Source organism: Gallinula chloropus (genome assembly GCF_964237585.1).
Source record: "Gallinula chloropus genome assembly, chromosome: 2".
Lineage (NCBI taxonomy): Eukaryota > Metazoa > Chordata > Aves > Gruiformes > Rallidae > Gallinula > Gallinula chloropus.
In genome coordinates, this window is record NC_140086.1 from 77,789,595 (window position 1) to 77,807,254 (window position 17,660).

At 39.5% G+C, this 17,660-nt stretch overlaps 1 protein-coding gene across 1 annotated transcript in view; it reads right to left on the bottom strand.

Annotated features, from left to right (window-relative positions):
• CTNND2 (catenin delta 2) overlaps positions 1-17,660 on the bottom strand; it is a gene marked incomplete at its 5' end in the record, with an annotated part of 546,420 nt that overhangs the window by 137,803 nt on the left and 390,957 nt on the right. The window contains one exon of the mRNA XM_084260131.1: positions 12,487-12,700. Within this exon, the coding sequence (XP_084116257.1) occupies positions 12,487-12,700 (214 nt within the window). The remainder of the gene's footprint in view (positions 1-12,486; positions 12,701-17,660) is intronic.

The window sequence follows — 17,660 nt, forward strand, 5'->3', positions numbered from 1 at the left end:
TGCCTCGACTACCCCCCAAATCATTTATGCATCATCAGCTTCCCACAGGAAGGGAAGTGTCAGGACTCAGCATACCAGTGATTCCTCACCAAGAGACCTGTCCTGCTGTATATGGATTGGAAGAGACCTGTTAACCCAACAACTCGTTCATACAACCCAACAGTTTAGCTGACTCTTGGAAAAGAGGGGGAAGTAAAGCACATTGAACACTCTCTTACTCAATCTCTTCTGTTTATAGCATCTTATTTCCTCTTTGCTTTTAAGGTTGTGATGCAGTCATAGCAGGCATTTTGTCTCACTATTTGCAGACCAATTTAGGTTGTGTTGGATGCTTGTGTAGAAAGAGCAAACCAGCCACACCAAACCAATTGTATCTATTTGCAGGTTGTGGCTTTTCACCCATATATAAATCAAACTGAAGTACATGGAAAACATTTGAGATTATACCTGAGGAGAAACTGGTATCACAAGCATTCAGCTGGTTACAGTTAGATGCTGAATTTTGGGTCCAAGTACCAATTACTTGGCAGATGTCAGATGAAGGACTCTTTTAAGAGAAGCCTATGGGAAAGCTTACTACGGAGAACCTCATATACCAAGTTACACCTTCTGGAGAAGCTTATCACAGGGCATCCATCTGCTATGTTCAACAGGTTATTCAGGGCATAAATTTTAAGTAATATTTTCTAAGAAGGCCTTTCACAGATCATGACAATTAAATTTAAAAACTGGTTATAAATTTTGAACAAAAAAGTTTAATCAACCTTTTCAAAGACATAACTCTACAGATCCAGTTCATAAAGCAAGCTACACATAGATACTAGTTAAAGCACTTTAAGTTTGTTGCCACTGGATGAGGGAAATGAGAGAATAGAACCAGGAAAACTTGGATTTATCTTTCTCTTAGCTGAAGTCCAGAAGATTAAAGACAAAAGCAACTCTTTTAAAAGCATAGTCCAGCCTGATGAGATGCTACTACTGCATAAGAGACACAACTGATCCACCACACTTTCAGCTTAGAATAAGCACTCCTTCTTACATACATTAAGTTACTGCAATAGATACCACATCACTTACCCTAAAGAAGCAGAGCAAAATATTTTAAAAAATTGAAGACAGTCAATTTAATAGAGCAGTTTGAGCCAAAAAAACCCCATCATCTCTGAATCAGGCTGGAGCTCAAACTCATCGTGATTAAACTCTTAAAAGCATTTTTTAGCCAGTGTTTCACTTTGAACTGGTACTTGTGTATGTATATCCATAGTCAGATTTAGCAAAAGGCTTGATGAGCCATGTGCTATCCTTTTTTCATTAAAAAGTAAGAAAATAGAGATCTTGTACTTCCCTGCAAAAAATATCATCCTAGCAAGACAGCATGTGCAAAATCAGTAAAGTCTGAAAAGTTATGCAGTGCTTGATTTAATGCTACCTCAAATTATGCTTTTATATATATATAAACAAGTTCCTTAGAACATCTTAGACTACAAATAGAAATGGGAATGAAGAAACTGAAGAAGTCTCCTTTCCCAAAAGGACTGCCTCTGCCACAGTGCCACTACATATTTTTTTTTATTGTGCTGCAAAATATGTACTTTGCTAAATAAATTATAGGGTAAAAGGTTTGTAAGTTAAAAAAAGCCCCAACCTATTGGGAGAAACAAGACCTTGATTCCTCTCTATTTGGTATGGTTAAATCAACCTTAAATTTATACTAAGGTGTTGCTTATTTGATATTCTTTGTTAAAAGTAAAAACCTGAAGGTCTTTCAAATCATCTAGGTTTTTCTTTTTCCACCTTAAATGAACAGTTTGGTCACGGACTGATGCAAAGTGACATACAGTAGAGCTGGGAGACCCTGCACCCCAGCAAGGGTGAACACTGCTTGGGGCAGGCCTTTATGTCTCTAACACTTAAGACACGGGGATTTACATCACCAACATGACAATCAAGATTGAAATCTGGGACCTAAATACCCTGCAGAGAAGCCACACAGGAGGGATCTTTAGCTGGAGTCCATAGGAAAAGCATCTTCTACACCTAGCTCTCAAGCTCAGAAAAGTCATTCACTGGCTGTTACTGCAGCTTTGATACTCGGAGCCCCTGCTAATCACAACACTGCTCTGCAGACCTGGATCGGCTCCATGGAGCAGCGTGGGGACTCCTGATTTATTGTATTGGTTTGGCTGAGTTCAAGGCAGGGGCCGAGATGAAATCATTTATCTGGCTGAAAAATGTACATCTGCTTAAATGCAACTGGTGTTTAAGAAGAACAGAGGACACCCAACAACTTCAGGAAGACTTAACTGACGTATAAAAGATGCTGGATACTGACCAAAACACCCTTTGTGAACACCTATGTAGACTAAGACTTCACAGCTACCTCAACCATCAAGGCCAGGAATTGGTCTGGGTAACAGACCTTCCCTAGGAAATGAAGAGGCTGATTTGAATTCTGGCACCTGAACAATTCACACCGCATAAGACTGCTCCTTCAATAATGACAACAAGTTTGAGATTCACATAACAGAGAAGGAAGTTTCACCAGTTTTCTTGAAATAACTTTTTATCTGGTTACTGAAGGAATGGCTATGCACACCTGCCTGTAATTCACTTACATGCACAGAGGTGGGTTTTTATCTCTGTGTAAGATGACCCAGGAAAGAACAAATGGAGAAGGACTGGGTTTCACTGAAGGTCATAAGTGGGCAGGACTTTAAGGGCCAGTAAGCAAAGTTGCAGCCAGCCCATTTTCTTTTCCCCTTTGCAGCCACTCCCAGTCTTACCAAGCAAACACTTCTGCAGAGAATACAGATTATTGGGCTTTTTATTCTTAACAAACACACACAGATCGAATTCGGTCACATGTGTAAGTACATGACTACATACGATGTAAGCAAAGGAAGCCTTTCCTCTGAAAAGCTAAACTCTCACTTTCTCAATTATTGCTCTTTTCATCCCAAAATTACATCTAGGAATTTATTGAAACAAAAATGGAGGACTAATTTTAATATTGCTCAGAAATGAGTTCTGTCTGAATGCTATGGCATTCGATGAAAAAGCCTGCATTCCTCACAACAGGACTGTATTTTGAGCCAGCGTTGCCGCTCTCTTTCTGCTGTGCACTGTGAAATAGTGTGTAACTCTGGAAGAGAACTGTCAGGTAAGAATGTCAGACAGTTATTAGCTTTAATGTTAGACGATAGAAGAATTACTACAAAAGGTGACTTAAGTTACTGTGGAAAGACCAGTGGTTCTTGCTCAACCTGTTTTCCCAAATGATTAAACTGGTCCCACAAAAACACTGAAGCCAAACCAAAAGCCATTAATTCTAAGTGAGAGAAACACAGGGAAAAAAAAAAGAAATCAAGTGCTTTCAAACAAAATGTCATCCTAATACACAACTAGTAGCAACACCATTCCCTAGTAAATACATTATTAGAAAACAAGGAAATCAAGCAAGTATGCACTTATGTACACATGTATTATACTTAAGAGTTTTTTCTAGCACAATGTATGTTTGGTAACAGCCTGCTACAGAGAACAAAATTGTTATACCTAACACTGAACATCAGCTCACTGCACTGGGTAGTAAACTCCTTTTTCTCAAGAACCAGTTTGGAAGTTAGCCTTATCTATAAAGATGCAGCTAGATGCAAAATGAAAAGCTCAGTGTACACTTGCTAAAAAAAACCCCAAATCAAACCCCTCACTTTGTAAACAAAAAAAGTTCAGATCTGTTTCTAAACAAACCTATTTTGAAAATAAAACTTAAGTACTCCGTGTTGCAAATGGCAAACATTTCAAACTACAGAGCGGTTTTAAATCACAAGTGTTTTAATACTTCATCATTTACGCAGGGGCATCAACATTACATGCCCAGCTGAATTTTTCCAAAGGACTACTACTCGCTGAGAAAGTTCAGTGCAGCTGTTGTGTCAAGCCATATGCTGCAACAGATGTCCTCGATTTATCATGCCAGATTGCCTTGTTTGATATTTTACCTTAAACTTAGATTTGACCAAAGTAAAAAAAAAGAAAAAACACAAACCAAAACACCAAAAATAATGTATGTAGTATATGAACAAGCAAATTATGCAATTGGTTTCACTGTCAGATCAAAACAACTTGAAGGAATTTTCCTCAGAAGACACTGATTGTACAAGGGAAAACTACTTTCCATTTAGACTTGGAAGTTGATGTGGATTGTACATGGGAGTAATCCCAGTGCCAGTGAACTAAAGGAGAGCAAACAAGGGCCACCTTGGGTTTTGTGCTGGGACTGAGTGTAGTAAAATCATGACAAGTGCTTCCTGAGAAGCAAGGAGAAGGGGGCAGGCTGTGATGGGAAAATTGAAGAAACCAGCCCCAAGCAGACCCCTAAGAGAGAGGAGAAGGAAGAGGGACTCCATCACATGGCACCTGGCAGAGACCTTGGCACCCTGGTGACTTGTTCTGACTCTTCCATGTTCACCGCCACGGAAAGAGGCACTGCCAACCTGAGGCCAGTTTTGTATCACTGTTTTAGCAGGACGTTTCCTTAACAATACTTCAAACATAACATCTTAAGACAACAAATCTGTGCCCCAGTCTGTTGCTAGGAAAGCAAGGCATCTCTTTCAAAACCTCTCCTCATTTAACTGTGAGCAGCAGGGAGTGAAGCAGTTAACCTGATAGCTCACAAAAAAGTTAAGATTGATGACTACAATAAATCCTATCAGTGGGTTTTCCCACTTTCAGAACCAAAATAGTGATAGCATATTGAGAAAGAGGGCAAAGATTGTTTTATAATTAGACAGTAAATTGTAAGAAATTTCCCATAAAAGGATTCAGTTGAACTGTCAATACTGTTTGTGTAAGTGTTATTTGATACGACAGCATCATTTCTGAAGCAAAATTACACAATTTATTAAATTACTTTTAGAGTTGCCATTACATATGAGCTAGAAATAGGATGTGTTTTGAAAAGCTCTGGAATTTCTTGAAGATGTCGTAGCCTCCAGGTTAGAGATCAGCTTCCCAAGCTAATTTAAGTTATGAGTGTAAGCTCTACAGCCTTTCATCTTCCTGGTTTGCAAGGAATGTGACTACGAAGATTTGGTGTCTCAGTATGTGATTACAAAATGTGTTCATAGGCAGATTTTATAAAATGCTAATTAATTCCTGCTCTGAATTTCTTTGAATTTCTTTCTTCCACACTTCTAGAGACAATGGCAACGTCATGTTAAAATCTTAAACTTAAACTTTACTGTTAAGTAACTGATGACTGGGGTGGCCCTGCAGCCCCCTAACCATGCCACTGGCATTGCTAGTAACCAGCCAGAGGGTTTGTAGCATTAACAAGTAGTTTTTCCTTAGATTCCTCTTCTGTCGTGATTTTGCATGGCTGGGTTCTGGTGGAGAAGGGGGGGCTGCAGGGGTGGCTTCTGCAAGAAGCAGCCAGAAGGTCTTTGCAGGCCCGACAGAGCGAACACCAGCTGGCTCAAGGCCGGAGTCGTTGCTGACCAAGGCCAAGCCATTAGAAGATTTTAAATGGAACAGCAAGGAACCATAAAGCATTCCATGCCAAGACTGGGCCGTGAGACAAGACGCAGGTTTTTACTGCAATGAGACTTGGGGGAGATTTGACAGAGTTTGGCATTTTCACATGACTCACAAAATTCAGGGCAGAGCCTGAAGAATACCTTGATCAAAACTATCTCAAGCATTGGGAGGGAGACAAACAATTGGAAACCTTTGGGAACTGAAAAGGCTTTTTGCACTTGAAGAAAGAAATACTGAAGAAACTGCAGTATGTAAATTCCTCATTCAGTCATTGGTTTCAATCCAGAGTAAGCAGATAAGAATTTTCAGCACACAAGGAATTTTATGAATGCAGAAGACAAGTGTTATTTATAACACCTAATTAGAAATAAATTAGTACAAAAGATTTAATCAACTTTGATAATTGATTATGGTAGGATATTGCACTTACAATTATATCCATTTGAAGAAAGAGTGGGAAAGATTTATTAGAGCTAGTACCCTTCAAATATCCCATTTGAATGAAAAGCATTTAAAACATACAAACAAATTTTGGTGCCTAAGCAAATAGATTTGAAAAATTTTGAATCTTATCCTAAATCTACTATTTAAAAAATAATGAAGTTTGAAGTCTCTAAGTCACCTGCCTGTGTTTGGTAAGTTCCTTGAAGCCCTTGTTCAAGGTTTGCTTATGTGCAGAGGTAAAACTAAGCAAGACATATGGATGAACGTCTTTTCTTGCCAAAAATCAAAACAAGAACTTTTAAAACCTGTGTTTTGAGCTAGCAGCTATCTCCATGCTCAACCTTCCTAATTTCCTTGAATCGACAGGTCATAGTGATTGGATGTTGGATGCAGAGGAGAAGCTAATTCACAGGGCAGCATCTTAAGAGGCATTTGTATACTTTCTGCATTTATCCCATTTCTCATTTTCTTCAACTACATGGAGTTATGTACCTCAAATGGTATTTGGCAGTTTCATTGTCTTAGCTAATCATATATTGAACCACATTTACATCAACCTTGTAGCAGCAGTATTGCCATGGTTACGCCACCATGCCAACTTAAGCACGTAGATGGCTTTTCACACTGTCTGTTCAAAAAGTCTGTGATACCCAGGATACGTATCTGAACCTAAAACATACTGCACCTTCACAATGTAATTTTCAGTTAACATAATGCCAAAACCCCGTCTCTGGTTCCAAAAGCAATCCATTTTGACCATTTATCTCCCTACCTACCTTTTTAAACTGAGCATCAAAAGCTGCTAATTAACTAGACCTTTCACTGGCCAGGCCTCCTTCTACTTGCATTGCTCCTGCACAAAACTTGAATATCATTAAAAACTGGAATATTAATATGATCAACACTTGAACAACACCAAATACAAACCTGCAAAAAAACTTGGGATATAGCAGAGATTTTAGGAATTACATCAAGGTGGAATACTGTAAGAATGCAACTTACAGAAGAGTTTGAATCTCCTTTACTTAAGTCTGCAGGAAAGTTACCTCAGAGTGGGATAAAACAGCCTTTACTCATTTTCAACTCGAGTTTCCAAAGAGCAACAGGACTACAAATAGTTGCCACCTCTAAATGAGAAGTTATATCACAATAAAATTTCACATCTGTGTTGACACACTCCAGTAACTAAGCTGATGTCAAGAACACTTTTGCAGAAAATTATTAAATTGATAAACTGCTTCCAGATCCTAAGTATTAAATAGTCAGCCCTTTGCCACAATATTGTTACATGTGATCTACTATATATATAAAAAAATAAATTACAAGTATATACCTTACAATGTCCAACTAGAAAATAAGAAAACAACAACTAAAGAAACAAGAAACAACTACAGCTATGTGATTTTGACTTTGGGAACCCCCAACAGAAGAATTGCCATTGTACTAGCAAGTTAAAAATGCCAAAGAACTGTGAAGAATTACCTAAAAAAAAGCCAACGAAACACCCAAACCAAACAAAAAAACCCCACAACAGCAAAAAAACCCAAACCGCAAACCTGACCAAATAAAAAAACCCTCACCCACCAAAATCAGAAGACATAATAAATTTTCCATTGAACTAAGCCAAAAGGTCCATTTAAATAGAATACGCCCCTAAGCCCGCTTTACACACCACTGCAGGCTCACCACTTGCAATTACACTGATGAGCAAGCACATACAAGGCTGAAAGGGACCTTGTGGATTGTCTTGACCAACCTGCCAACAATCTATGCACGTAGTAGTAGGCAGTGTGCAATCAAAAGGAGGTTTAAACTGCAGCGGTTTACCTCAGACCTGATACTTGTAAGGAGGACAACACGTAATTGCTGACAGACTATCAATCAGGTTAGAAATGCCTCATTATAAACATACAGCATCTACTAAAGATGGGAAAGAAATATAAACCAACTACATTATTGAATAACATGAGGTGACAACAGCATACCAACCAAGCCAAAACACGAACTGGTCTTAACTAAAATTAAAGACAACACTAAGGAATATTGGAATCTGAAATCTGGGAAGTAAAAGAAAACTTCTTACTGTCCAATCTGACCGTGGGCCAAATGAACTTGGACAACTTGTACTTCCTTGAAAGGAACATTATGTACAAAATATCTTAATAGTTTGCAGAAAGGAATCATGTGCTTTTTGAAACAGTGTAAAATTATGAATGAACCATAAAGACTGTACATCGCTCTATCTACATACGTTAGGTAAGTATAGTGTTAGATAGCTTATGCTTTTTAATTTTTTTTGTAAATATGATAATTAATATAATTTATATATTTTCAGTAGATAATCATTACATCTCTGAAACCTTAATGTCAAGCAAAACAAGCAGCAAGCTGGCTGTTAGCATTGGAAAAAAATCCTGTCATTGTTTATAGCCATATTTCTTTAACATGATGTGTTAACAATCATCATCCCCTTTTTCCTTTCAGTCAAACACGGCATATAGGTTGAAAGTGGGTGATACAGTCATATAAGACGCCTCTTTAAATCGAGTTTTTTCTAATTCAGCTAGCTTAATGTTCATAGGCAGAAACCATGTTTCTAGTTGTGATGGATTTTGTTTGTCAAAATGAGAAGAATAGCAGTTTAAATCAGTTTTTCCAAGCCAGATACCCAGTTATCAGATGGAGCTGATGGAACAAGGAGCTGGCGTAGGTGAATCCAGCAGTCTCTTGACCTCACCATCTCCACTGACATTACTGTTATCCTTGTTAACAGTTCATATTTTAAATGTCACTTTTTCTCCCTGATAGTAAACCAAATAGAAATAACATTAAAATTGAATTTTGTGGAAGGGGTCATAATTAACTTTAACACAGAAAAGGTAAGGGAATCATAAATCAGCTACTCATCTTCATTATTAACAAGTGAAAACATTTCTTCCTACCATCTGCAGGGTCTGTGTTAATTTCATACTGTGTTCTTGTCTATTTATATTTATTAGGGAAGTGTTAACATTTAATTATTTTAAAATACAACACTTTTATTTTCTCCCATTAACAGGAGCTGCTGTTAAAACTAGTAGCACAGCGCTAGGGTGAAAGGATGTCTAAATTGAGAGTGGTGCATCCAGCTTACACTGACTTCTTTTCATTCACAGACCTAGGTGAAACAAAGTATTTTGATTCAGGTTCTCCTTGATTTTCTAGAAATTAGGAGAGCTCACAGGCCATGCCGAAATCTCTGTGTCTATCAGTGTACTTCACTTCTGTGTTAATGTATACATTCACTGGAATACCTCAGCTTAGCCAGGTTCTTCTTGTAAAAAAACCAACCTAGTGACTGTGGAAATGTTTCTGGAAGAGTAAACTTTCACTATTTAAGGAAGCATTTCCTGGATGTTAAACCCATTTAATTTCCTAACAGCCAGGCAGCAAACTTCCCTCATGGCTGCTACATGTGAGCCTGTGCTGAAACCACTTGCTCCCTGAGAGAAAGCCCTGAAGTTGTGAGTAGCACTTTGCAGTAAGGTTCCCTTTGCCCAGTCAAAAAATTTAGAGCATGGTAAAGTTTTCCAATACTAGGCTGACTCCTCTGCTACCAAGGAGGAGAGAGACGAGATAAAGGAAGACATGAAATAACTTCATTTTGGAGAGATTATGGCAGAAAAATCTCAGGAAATGAGGAAGAGCCATGAACGGCACTGAAGGCAGTCCTGACAAGCAAGGAGCTACTGTGTCAGGAAGCTGGTCTGCAGGTTTAAATACCCTTCCAAAGCCAGTCTTGAGATAGCTGGAAATTGAAATTATAATCTCCTTAGAGAGAAGCAACAAGAAGGAAGAAAATGGGCATGTTTGGGGAAGGAGCAAACATCGTAACTTCTGCTTTGGTGGGCATGTGCTTCCCGGTACTCGAGGCAGGCGATGAATGCTTCACCACTGTTCAGACAAATTGAGCTGCTGAAAACCTCTCCTGCCCATATTTCTTTCCTCACAGCTAAGTGCCTGCTCAGAGTGATTCACACCTTCATCTTGCCAGACTTCTGGACAGGTCATTTAGGTTTGATAGGCCTGGTTCCCCATCCGTACAGCTGAGATAATGACACTTCCCCACCTAAGAGAAGGGCTCTGAGGACAAATGCTGGAGGAGCATTAAGGGGCAATGATGACAGACCCTGTATGATTTCCTAAGGCAGGAACTTTGTGCCCTCTCTGAAAGTAACAAACAAGAACAACTCTTAGGCAGACACCAAGAACATGAGACGGGAAGGCACAAGTCATTATGTTTACTCCTAATTTGCTATTAGTTTCTCTGTCCTTCCTTCAGGCTATGGTTTCACTACTGAAGTATCTTCCCCCCACCTCAACTCAGGAAGGCTGATGGGAAGCAGGAGGAACTTCTGTTATTTTCCTTTGTGCCCACCACCAAGCCAATTTTTTCATTACCCGCGGCAGCTGTGAGGGAAGGAATTTAACTGGGGCAGCTGTCAAACTACAGCACTTCACAAAAAAGCAAAGAGAACTGATTCAGATGCACAGTTCCAGCCTGTTTTCTAAGAGATGCAAGATGAGAGGTGCAGCTATGAGCACTGTGTTGGAAAGGAGTTTTGCAGAACATTACCACTACCAAGCCTGCATTTTCAAAGCAAGGCCCAGTGATCTGCATTCTGAAAGGCACAAAACCTGTCCAGTGCAAGCAGTAGCCTTTTGGGATGTGCTGGCTATTAAAAACAAAAAACCCAAACAAATATGGAACCAGGCCCAGGAATGAAATCTTAAAATACCACTGACTTCGATTCTATTCTTCTATTCCTTCCATAGATGTCCAGCACTCCTGATGCTCACCATGGCTGGGAGCTTCACCTACCTCTACGAAGGCTGGTTACTGCCTTCTGTTGATGGTCGCTACCTACACTTCTCAGTAGGCACAGTTTGAGGGCATGCAAGCACACACAGCCTTTTTTATGGGGAATTCAGGAAAATTTAACATCATACTGTGCAATAGAAGGAAGGTAAACTGTAGCCTAGTATCTTTTCTTTAAATGACTTAATGACATTATGTGTTTGGTCTACAGGCAGCATGGGAAGTGCCACTGTTGACTGCTGAGGTGTACTGCTGATGTTTGTTAGCAGTTTGCCACTTACTACTCAGAATAAATAGGCAGAATGTTCCCTGAGGCCAGGACACAGACAACATAACCAAGAGACAAACAAGCATGTGGAATCTGAAGCGGTGGTTACACTTTATTAGATCTGTCAGTAGTTCTGTCACTCTGCAGGAGGCATCATCAGAGCTCGTGTAACCCAGCATCTCTGCCCCATTAATCCTGCCTGGCAATTACGAGGTGATAGGTGTTAGTAACAAGAAACAAAATTACATATAAAAATTGACATTTAATAAACACTAGGCAGTTTATTCAGACACCCGCAAGGAAGGAACCTGGAGTCAACCAAAGGACGATAATCTTAAGAACTGCATCCTAAATGAGGCCTCACCCACAAAGGTAAGTAATTTCTGAAGAAGCACAGATGATTGTGTGTACTCCGGTGCTTCTATGGCAGAAATGGGAAATTTTCTTATATATCTTAGCAAGAAAATCACAATGGAAATACAGGTACTATAAAATAGGATAATGAAAAGATCTTAAGATTTTTTATTTGTAGCAATAATCATGACATTGCTGTTAGCCAACCAAGCAGAACAAAACTACAAAGTGAAAAAGCAAAAAAAAAAACCCAAACCACCCCACCATCTAGCTTCTTTTTTGGGTTTTAAATAGGGTGGCCTAAGGGCATGGAAAAAGAAATCTGCAAATATTTCAGATCGGTACTGTTTTATAGTATTTCTGCATTTCTGAAAAAAAGCCCAACTTTAATTTCATAAGGGAAAATGTCCAAGCAATCTTCAAACATCAGTTTTCCAATATATCAAGAAAAGAAACAGACTTTATCACTACCTGCATGGCTTGTGACTAACATCATATAGTGTACTATCAAATTTCAGAAAAAAAGGCTTCAGAAGAAGACACTATCCATCCATTCAACCTGCTTTTGTGTTCTCCTATCACACCCACAAAACAGGTTAAAAAGAAACCCTCACCAAACCCTCCTTCTCACCATACAGGACATAAATTATTAGCAGCTTCTAAGAAAGTTCTGTAAAATCCAACTTCTGCGTGTGCAGCCCTACACCACACAGGAGGAAGAGCTGACGGTCGGATTCCCACCACAACGTATCTGCCTAGGGAGCACAACCCCGTCGAAGGGCATTCATGGCTTATCAAGAACAGACTGACCAGCAACAGCAACCAGAAACCATGCCTGAACCAGTGAACTGTCTGCATTGTACTGAATAAAGCTAGTCACACATTACATACATCCAGAGGGCCTGGAAGTGTTCTGTTGCGTCAAGGACGATGGTAACAAACTGATGGAGCAAGCGGCACACAGCACAGGCCTGCCGGGCCTGTATCGACTTGGAAGAAACAAATATTGAAAGATTCAAACCTGTGACCAGTTCTCTGATTTCCAAATCTGTAGTCTTGCGGAGTAACCGTACTAATGCTGGGATACCACCACAGTTTTTCAGGGCAATTTTGTTGTCATCGTTTGCCTTCCCATATACCAAGTTTCTCAAAGCTCCACAGGCACTACGGTGGACTTCTGTCATCCGATGGTCCAATAGGTCCACCAGTAACTGTATTCCGCCTTGTCTTCTTATCTGAAACAGGCCAAAGTAATAATCATAAAATTAGGGAATGAACACCAGTGGTACATATGCTACCCAACGTAAGCTAGTTGTGCATTACTCCAGCGAAAGCTGGTAGCCCTGCAGAGCTGCTACTTCACACTGCTTTGATTCCTCGTATTATTCTTTCTGTGGCAATACAACTGTGCAGGAACCTGAGCCTGTGTAAAATTAGTCAAATGTTAGTCGTGAGTGTTGGCTCAGCAAGATTTCTCAAGGTACAGCGAAGTTTCCCTTGGCAAAGATTTTTCCTGTGCTGGAGAAACATCACCTTCTTCAGACTATGGCACATCACAAGCTAGGGGGAAAAAACACAAGACTAAGGCAAACAAAAACCAGCACTTAATACAGTGAAGTTATTAGGAGTCTCTCTTTTTATGTTTAATTACTTGTGATGTGAGCAGATACTGCAGTCTCTGTAAGGATGCCTTATCAACAAAACTGGGAAAAACAAAGATGAAAAGAAGAGGAGGAAGCCTGCACAAATATCAGGACAAGGATGATGGATTAAATCATGGAAAGCTTGCTCCTTTATAATTGAGGAAGAGCCTTAGGTGATGCTGGCAACAGAAGTCTTACCCATTCCTAAGATGGCCTAAAAAATTAATTTCTAATGGAATATCTTATATAAAATAACATTCTAGAAAAAGCACAAAAATATTTGAGGCAAATGATCAGGAAGTTGAAGAATACTAGGAAATATTTATTATAAAATCCGTCTGCCACAAGTCCATCATTCCTTTCTTTGGCACTATTTGCTCCTCAAACAGTAATCAGTCTTGGATCTAATTTTAGGCAGCTAGACTGATTCATAGTTAACATCTAAGCAGGACAATACTTAAGCTTCAAGTAAGTTATATAGACATCTCTGTCAAAAAGTTTCTTCATATGTGTTGTCGACTAAGGTGCAAAGCAAGCTGTGCACTTCAGCTGGCCCTTTTACCACTTCCAGTAATATTTTCCCTAAAACGTTAAAAGAGAGACAGCTACAGAGTGCTTCCCAAAGTGCAAAGCAAGATGAGACACTAGTTTTAGAATCAAACTTTATGATGACGAAGTTTTGAAATCTTTCTGTAGTTCTTCTTGCATTGGCATATGCATTCTTGGGGGACTTTGCTGGGTGGGAGGCTTGGGAGTAGGAAACAGTTAAAGAAAGCACACCAGAACTTATTAGAAATTTATGCTCTGTCTTCTAACTTCAAAAATATTGAAGTATAATCAATGGATGGCATTTCATGAATCTAACATAAGCTTCACTGCAAATAAAGACAAAAATGATTCAGCCTCTGAGGTTCCAAAATAGAGCAACAGAAAAGTACTCATTGATAAAACAGAAGTTCTCTTACTTCTACCATCTTATCTGGTATATATCTATTTTTTTAATAACAGATAGACCCAGGAATAGATCAGGTTTGTAGTTAAGAAGTGTATATACTGAGATGTTATAGTATTAAAATCCTATAATGTGTATACAGTTACCACAAAGCTTTGGGTTAAATGCCAAAGTGATAGCATTTTTCTTTAAACTAAAATATTTTCAGTTTATCATGTGCAGCTTTCTGAGCAATATACAGCAGCCACGGGGTGAATATGTGAAAAGACATTGGCACAGTGTATCAACTTCAGGAGAAAACGCTCATCGATGGCTTTGATAGCCCATGTTTCTACTGCTCAGAGAAACCACAACACTTTTCAGTTTAGGAAACAGAAAAAGAAATCAAAGAGAAAAGGTGTTGCAATACATCTCACTGGTCAAAACTCTACTCATGTGAACAGGCTGACTTGCAAAGAAACAATTTTCACCTTTCCAAGCCAGGGAAAAAAATTACCAAGTTTAACTGGGAGAGTTAGGGTTGGCTTGTTTTTACAATCTATCACCATTTAATTTTCAGATTGAAACATGCTCACTTCCTCTACTAACCAGATTCTCAAAGCTAAGCATACTACACGAAGAGCCACCTACATAACAAAACAGATGACATTTATTGAAACAGACTAGGAACAAAAATTTATGCTTCAGCTCCACAAAAGGTGAACCCAACCACTGAGCTTCACACTTCAACCTCCGAAAAGAAACAAGATCTGATGGAAAAAAGACTGCAGTTAAAAAAATACACAAGTTGCTCTGGTGTGATGAGTAATATCAGGAACGACAGAATGAAAACACGCCTGCTGATCTTTGTGGTTTAGATTTTTTAAGGCACAATATGCCAAGTATTTTAATTGCTTCACTGGTTAAAAAAAAAAAAAAGAAGAAGATAAAAAGATTCTGAATGAGAAAAAAAGTATTAACTTTGTAGGAAAAATCATTCCGAGCACTGTAATTCATCTGAAGACTGAAAGGGTTCTGTCTCCATTCAGAGGCATGCTGTGCCTATGCTGCTTTCCCCACGCTCCCTCTTGGAAAAACAGAAGCGGCATCTCGGTCTCCTTCCTATTTTCTCCTGTGGACACTCTTGGGTGAGAGGTTCTGCTGTCTTCTGTTCTTTCCTGAGGAAAAAAGTCTGGTCCTGCCACGCTCAGCTCAGCGTTCCTGAGCGGCACCTTCCCTTCACAGCCATGGCATCTGCCAGCGTGCCAGCGTTCGGTTCATGCAGCTGACTGAAGTGATTTAAAGATCCTTTCTTAAAAGCAAGGGCATTAAATATTCATCCAAAATGCATTTCTGTCAGAAAAAACCCTAATATGGGCAATACAACAGAAATGAAATGGATGTTACATAACATGTTACCTAACTTGACAAAATTTGTTAAATTTCTACTAAAGAAATGGCCTGTTCTTCCTGCCCTGAATGTCTTGTCCTTTTTTTATGCCATCTCTTCTCAAAATTAAAAAAAAAAAAAAAGAGGATTGGACTAGAAGTATTAAAAATGCCGGGTGAATCTGTGTTGCGAAGTTTCTAAATCATGGACATCATTAATTTGTGAATGTACTTGCTTTTTTTTCCTCACTAAAAATATTTTGCATCTTTGAAGATGCTGTGAAGAGAGTTGCTAAATAAGTGCATCTGGCCGGGATCTTTCACACATGGCATTAGGGAGTGTATGGCAAATCCTACCAGGACTGGGAATCCCAGCATGTGCAACTCCAAATTTATCCTGTTGAGCTTTCTTAACAGCTCAGTGTAAACCTGTGCTGATCAAAGCACAAACTAAAAGAATGGAGGTTACATGAATTTTGTAATGACAATTTTTCCAAGGAAGAATGCACAAAGCAGACAAGTCATGTTTTCATTTTCCAGCCATTTCTTTGAACTTTAAAAGAAAACTTTGCTCTCCATCATTAATGTTACTGTCTACCTGATGGTCAGAAAAACTTGCTCTGGTCAAGCCCTATGATATCATGACACAGACAGGACAGGAAAAGATGTCTGTAGACAGGTAAGAGCGCACTTACATTATTAGCATGATCCCAGAGTCTCCTCTGGCATCGTGTGAAATCTGGTTTTGCATCGTGTCTGAGTACGTATCTGTATCCACAGTACACAGATACTGTGCATTTGCAGATACAAAACGAATTTGGGCTCAGAAGGTGTTGAGACCAGTGCTAGAGGCTGTGAAGACGTTATTCATGTCCCAGTAAGGACAGCCAGATGTATCATGCCCAGGGCTTTTGAGAAATATAATTGATCTGTTTCAAGGCTGACTTTTGATTCAGTGGATTTGCATTCAGCGGTCAAGAAGCCAAGACCACTTCAGAGTTGTATTTACCACAGAAAATTTTCCATGTCAGTAGACTGTTAGATGTTTAATCTACCAGGAGTTACACAAGACCAGCCTGAAGCACATGCATTCGTAAAATGAGTCAATAACACATTGATGATATGTCTGAAACAATACAGACACACTGGATTATGATTTTAGCACATGAATTATGTGACAGCTTGATATAAGAGGTTGGATGGATGTGCAGAAAGAAATGTAGGTTGTGAAAGGTATGCAGGTACCTGGAATGTAAGGACACCTGTTTTGTGAGGACATTTTGTTAATGGTTGTTTAGCTTATTAAAAGAGATGGGACAGGAAAAGTAATAAACCACACTTACACACGCAAACCCTGTAGAAAAGGCAACACCAAAGACACTCTGTGAAGTCACTAGCTGATGGGCTGCTGAAGGAACTGCTTAAATAAAAGCTTGGAGATGTTCAAACCTGAGCTTTGTGAAGCAGTAAAGCTAGGGACACAGACACTCACAGGGGGAATGCATGACAAGGTTATAATGGGTCTTGTGGGAAATAGTGTTCTTATGGGATGCTTCCAGGGAATTGTGGCAATGTGCAAAACTTACAGAATGTTTAGCAGAAGGGCAAAAGGAAAAAGGGAGACATCCAAATGCAGAGGGGGAGGATCAACATGAGGAAATAGAAGGGTGTGATGAAAGATGCTTGTCATGTATAAGTAAATTGCTATTCAGTGTTCATGCCTGGACAAACTCTGTGCCTGATTACTGCAGTCTGATTTATTTTCTCATTAAACCTAATTCCTAGCAAATTTTCTGGATGAGGATGGATTTCATTCCGGATTGGCATAATGCCAGTGGACCACAACCTGCAGTAGCTGATAAGTGAGATAGAAGATCTGTGAAAGAGCTATCACAGACAGTGACATCTAGGGGATAAATACTGGTGAGACCAGGGTCTGAGGATGTCCCTTTTAAGTGGACCAAAGGTCTGAGCCAGTTGCCAAGGAGACCTTTGTGTCTGTGTGTGTGCGTGTGTTGAGACCTGCCAGCAAACTCTGAGCATGGTTAGCTGGACACTGCAGAGGACCAGCTATGGCTGGCTGGCTGCCTCTGTGTGACTGCTGCTTTGTGTGCACGGCGTGCTGTGTGGGCCCTGTTCTCACTGTTGTGTTGGTCTGTTGTGTGACCTGAGCTTCTTTAACACACACACCTGAAAGAGTTAGCAGCAATGCTTTTATTTCTAGGACAATCC